This window comes from Ixodes scapularis, unplaced genomic scaffold, assembly GCF_016920785.2.
Source record: "Ixodes scapularis isolate PalLabHiFi unplaced genomic scaffold, ASM1692078v2 PGA_scaffold8__174_contigs__length_109621045, whole genome shotgun sequence".
NCBI classification, from domain to species: domain Eukaryota; kingdom Metazoa; phylum Arthropoda; class Arachnida; order Ixodida; family Ixodidae; genus Ixodes; species Ixodes scapularis.
Genome location: NW_024609883.1, coordinates 16,238,805 through 16,243,289, shown reverse-complemented (window position 1 = coordinate 16,243,289; position 4,485 = coordinate 16,238,805). Strand labels below are relative to the sequence as shown.

Here is a 4,485-nt window from a genome sequence, read left to right as displayed (position 1 = left end):
TCCGCATCGCTTCAAGCACAAAAGGCTAATTTCGCTCGCAGAAACTGATTGGAGGGACTTTCAACTGGAATCTAATTGACCGCCCCTTTATACTGTAGGAGTGGCAGGTAAAATTACGGCCAGGGAGGGCAAATAGGAGCCAAAATAAAGAAAAAACCACACGAGATAAAAGCGGTAGCAGTATTTTTATATACCTCCGCCAGCGCCGCGCCTCGCGCCTTGTGTTGTGGTCGAGGAGAAAGAAGAAGACGCCGTTCGAAACGGTCGTGTTTTCAATGCTCTCCAGTGAAAACGCACCGGCCACAGGCCGGGGAACTGCAGAGGCTTCGGCCAGTACCACCGAAATGACGACCGAAGAGTACCGGACCGTACTTCCCCGTCTACCGACAGGTAATTTGAGTCTTAATTCTGTCTTTCTACACGGAGATCTCGCCGCGCGGCCATACCGAGCAACAGACTTCCGAGACGCTTTGCGGGACGTGGTTGACAGCCAGGATATCATCGGAATCGGCCAATTCCAGATGAGTCACGTCTGGATGGTGACCTGTGCAAGCGCTTTGGCCAAGGCCAAACTTGTGACCAAAGCAGAGCTCCGCGTAAAGGGGCGCCGATGCCTAATCATCGACCCGGACACCAGAGACGTCAAACTGAAACTTCTTTGGCTACCAGTTCACATGGACAACCAGCGTATCGAAGAAGCACTGGCGCCTTTTGGCACGGTCCGTTCGATTGTTAGAGAAAAATGGCGCTGCGCCGGAATGGAGCAGATGGAGACGCTAAACAAAGAAGTGACGTTGACCCTTCACGAGGGAATGAACGCGAGCCAGATACCGCACCAGCTCACAGTGTTCGGCTGTCGAAGCTTGGTGCTCGTGCCTGGCCGCCCTCCACTGTGTCTACGATGCTACCGGATCGGTCACATTCGTCGCGAGTGTAGGACCCCAAGATGCGGTGAATGCCGACGTTATGGTCATGCAACAAGTGAGTGCGTCACCACCTATGCGGACAAGCTCCGACAAGCAAGAAGCCCAGCTGAAGATGTCGTTTTAGAACACCTAATGGACATAAGCGAAGTGGTCGATGCAACAGGAGAAGTCACCCCTTCCAGCACCACTTCAGGGGTACAGCTGACGGCCCCACTGCACCCACCACCTGACGTCAACCCTGAGTCGGCGACGATCACCACTGAATCTGAAAAGCCTGAATCGCTTTTGCAAGACAGCGAATTCCCTCCTTTAAGTACGACGTCAACGGATGCTTCACAGTTTTCATTACATCGACGAGAGCGCTCGACCACGTCCAGTGGAACATCTGTCAAACGACCCGCCCCAACATCGGAAAAATCGTCTCAGTCGTCTACCACGGATGTCGCGATCGGCCACAACAGCGACGAGAGAGGCGACGCAAAACGCAGGCCAGCTGAGGTGTGTGAGAACCATTACAGTAAGGCCACACGGCCTGCTGACGTAGTGAAGGACGGTGATGAACTACCCCCTTAGCTAACACCTCCCTGGCATTTCCTCCCCTGAGCTTCGCAACCATCAACGTCAGAGGACTGTGTTCGCGTGCACGTCAGTCCCAACTGTATAGGGTCCTCTCAAAGGAACAGATTGACTTTGTTGCCGTCCAGGAGACAAAGATATCGTCCGACGAGGACACAGCTCGTGCATTGGACCCTTTCCTCTCAAGTTATGAGGTATGTGTGAGCCACGCGGATGGCTTGTCGGGAGGGTGCCTTTTATTCTTAAAGAAGAGACTAGAATACTCGTCATTTTCACATGCTGTGGATGATAAGGGCAGGCTTATATGCTGTGATTTTTTCTTAAATGGTATCTCCTGGCGTTTAATTTGCATTTATGCCTACAATGATGTTCGACAAAGACGTTTGTTTTTTGAAAATCTCACCCCTTTTCTTGACACCGACAGGCAAGTTGTTCTGTTTGGTGATTTCAATTGTGTCTGTAATATCAGTGATAGATCAGTGCCTCCTACAAGACCTGACAGCAGTGCTGACATACTAAACAACCTCACATACGACTTCCACCTATTTGATGTCGGTGCTTCTCAGGTTACTGCTAGTCGATTCACACACATTGATGCTTCATGTAACGCGAGGCTTGACCGAGTTTACGTTTGAAGCCAACTTTTTTCGCATGTGGCTACTTATGAAGTAAAACCCATGTCCTTTTCTGATCATTGCCTTGTAAACCCTACTGAAAAAAACCATTTGAAATTCAAACGGGTGGCAAACTGGTAAATCAAACGGGTGCAAACTTGTCGACCCGTTTGGATCAAACGTGATTATGGGATACGGGTAGCCGTTTGAAACGGCAACCGCTCGAAACGGTACCCATTTGATACAGGTGCCCGTTTGATATGGGTGCCCGTTTGATACAGGTGCCCGTTCGACCTTGCACGTGACCACACGTTTGAACGTGCCATTCGAATGGGGAAATTATGCGCTAGCCCTAAACGGGGATCGTCTGGTAGGTTGGTTATCTTAAACTTATTTAAGATGTTCCGAAACTCTTCAACCTATTTATAACATGGAGGAAGCACGTAGAACAAATGTGCTCACGTAGGTGCTTGCAAATGGACAGGAAAACAGACACAAAATATTGTTTTCAATTCTCCTCAAAGTTTATTACGTCTTCTGTAGACAAGTACAAACGTGCAAGCGATCTGTGAAATGTGAGAGGCACTCTAATCTTTTATACAACTGAGAAGATAGCAAACCAAACAAGAATCGAGGTAATTCTAGACTATGAAGGTAGACTTTCGAGAAATTATTCGCCCGCCTGCCGCGAGAATAGTGGCAGCATAATTATATAAATAATCTGGAACAGTACGAGTAGAAGAACGGTCAATCGTTGCCAAGAAGTAGGTTGCAGTGCACTTACCATAAAAATAGCGGACTTGAAAGATGTAATACGTGATAGTTGTCGGCACGGTCAAAGCAGGACAACCACACAAACACAAATGAGAGGGAACGGCTTCTTGGAAGTTTCAACACGATGTGGCGCACAAGTGTCAGTTGCCGAACCCAACCAAACCGCAAGAATTCCTGACTTCTTCGAAGAATCGCTTGTTGCCGATATAGACGTAGGACTTTTCGAACACTGATAACTTTGGTGCACATCCAATACGTTGTCGAGAGACATCCTAATAAGACCGCAGGGTTAGGCGACAGATCGAAGCAGGTGGACGCGCAAAGTTCGAGCTGGAACTGACAACAAGCAGACAAAGAAAAAAGCGGCTGCTAGGCGCACCCTTCCGGATCTCGATGCTTATCAGCGTGTAGCTCGAGCGCGGGTGCGGGTCACGTGACGGGTGACAAGAGGGGAGGGAGGGGGCGAGGACCACAGGAACAGCCCCTCTCCCTCTCCCCAGGCGTTCCAGAAAGATGTGTTTTTGTAACCTCGAAAAAAAAAAAAAAAAAAAACGCGCGCCCGCACGCTCGAACCTTGGAAATGGCGGCGGGGCGGCGAGAAGCTCGGCTTGCGCGCGAGCGAGAGAGTAAGTACTCAGCGCGAGCTCGTAGTTTGACTGCTGCAACGGCGGGCGTGCTCTCGCAATGCTCGATGTTCTTGCAGCCGCGTGTACGCGTGCTACCTTCGCTGCGTCTCGAATTAAAGTGAAACGGAGTCTAGACGAACGTTCTTTCACGCGGTCGCGTCGTCTGCGAGAGAGATTCGAGCTGAATAAGTAAATTGAGGCAACAAAGATGGACAAAGATTTAAAGTTCTGTCAAAAATATCGGCTTACCAACGTCGCGCGTTTACGTAAAACAACAACAATAAAAAAAAGATGTTAGTTTTAGTTGCAGTATAAGCGAACATCAGCGCAATTGAAAAATAAATGTAATTACTTGCATTACGCGGACGATCTGAAATCGATGAACCGGCGCTCCCAGCCTTCCGGAAACATTGGCTAGGCGTGCCCACGCCGCCGATCTGTACGTTCAGTATCAAACGGGCTCCGGAGAGCCGTTTGATTAAACCGGTGCAGTTTGCAACATGGTCACCGGTTTGAGCAAACGTGCGACAACTTTGCCCAAACGAGTCACCCATTTGCCCAAACGAGCGACCCATTTGCCCAGACGAGCGACCCGTTTGCCAAAGGAGTGACCTGTTTGTCCAAATAGGTGACCGTTATGGCTCATACGGGTGACCCCTTTGAGCCATATGGGTGACCCCTTTGACAAACTGGTGACCGGTATGGTTAAACTGTTACCGGTATGCACCCGTTTATTTTCATATAGGCACCAAATGGTTTTTTTCAGTAGGGAAGGTTCGTATTGGGGCAGACGTACGTCATAAGTCACGTCCAAAATGGGAATTATGGAAATTGAACACAAGGCTTCTTGGCACTGATGATTTTCAAAAACGTGTTCGTGAATGTTTTAACAATATGTCAACGAATGAAAAATTCGGCATTTTCGCCCAATGGGACTCATTTAAACAAGAGGTCAAAAATGAACGATTG

General features: G+C 49.0%; 1 protein-coding gene across 1 annotated transcript; it reads left to right on the top strand.

The window, feature by feature from the left end:
• The first annotated feature begins 275 nt into the window (after positions 1-275).
• LOC120846672 lies at positions 276-1,499 on the top strand. The gene has a single exon (XM_040218523.2). The coding sequence runs from the start codon at positions 276-278 to the stop codon at positions 1,497-1,499; it is 1,224 nt and encodes a 407-aa protein (XP_040074457.2).
• Positions 1,500-4,485: the final 2,986 nt, after the last annotated feature.

Excerpts from the sequence above, each read along its gene's own strand:
- LOC120846672 (XM_040218523.2), top strand. The coding sequence starts at position 276 with ATGCTCTCCAGTGAAAACGCACCGGCCACAGGCCGGGGAACTGCAGAG.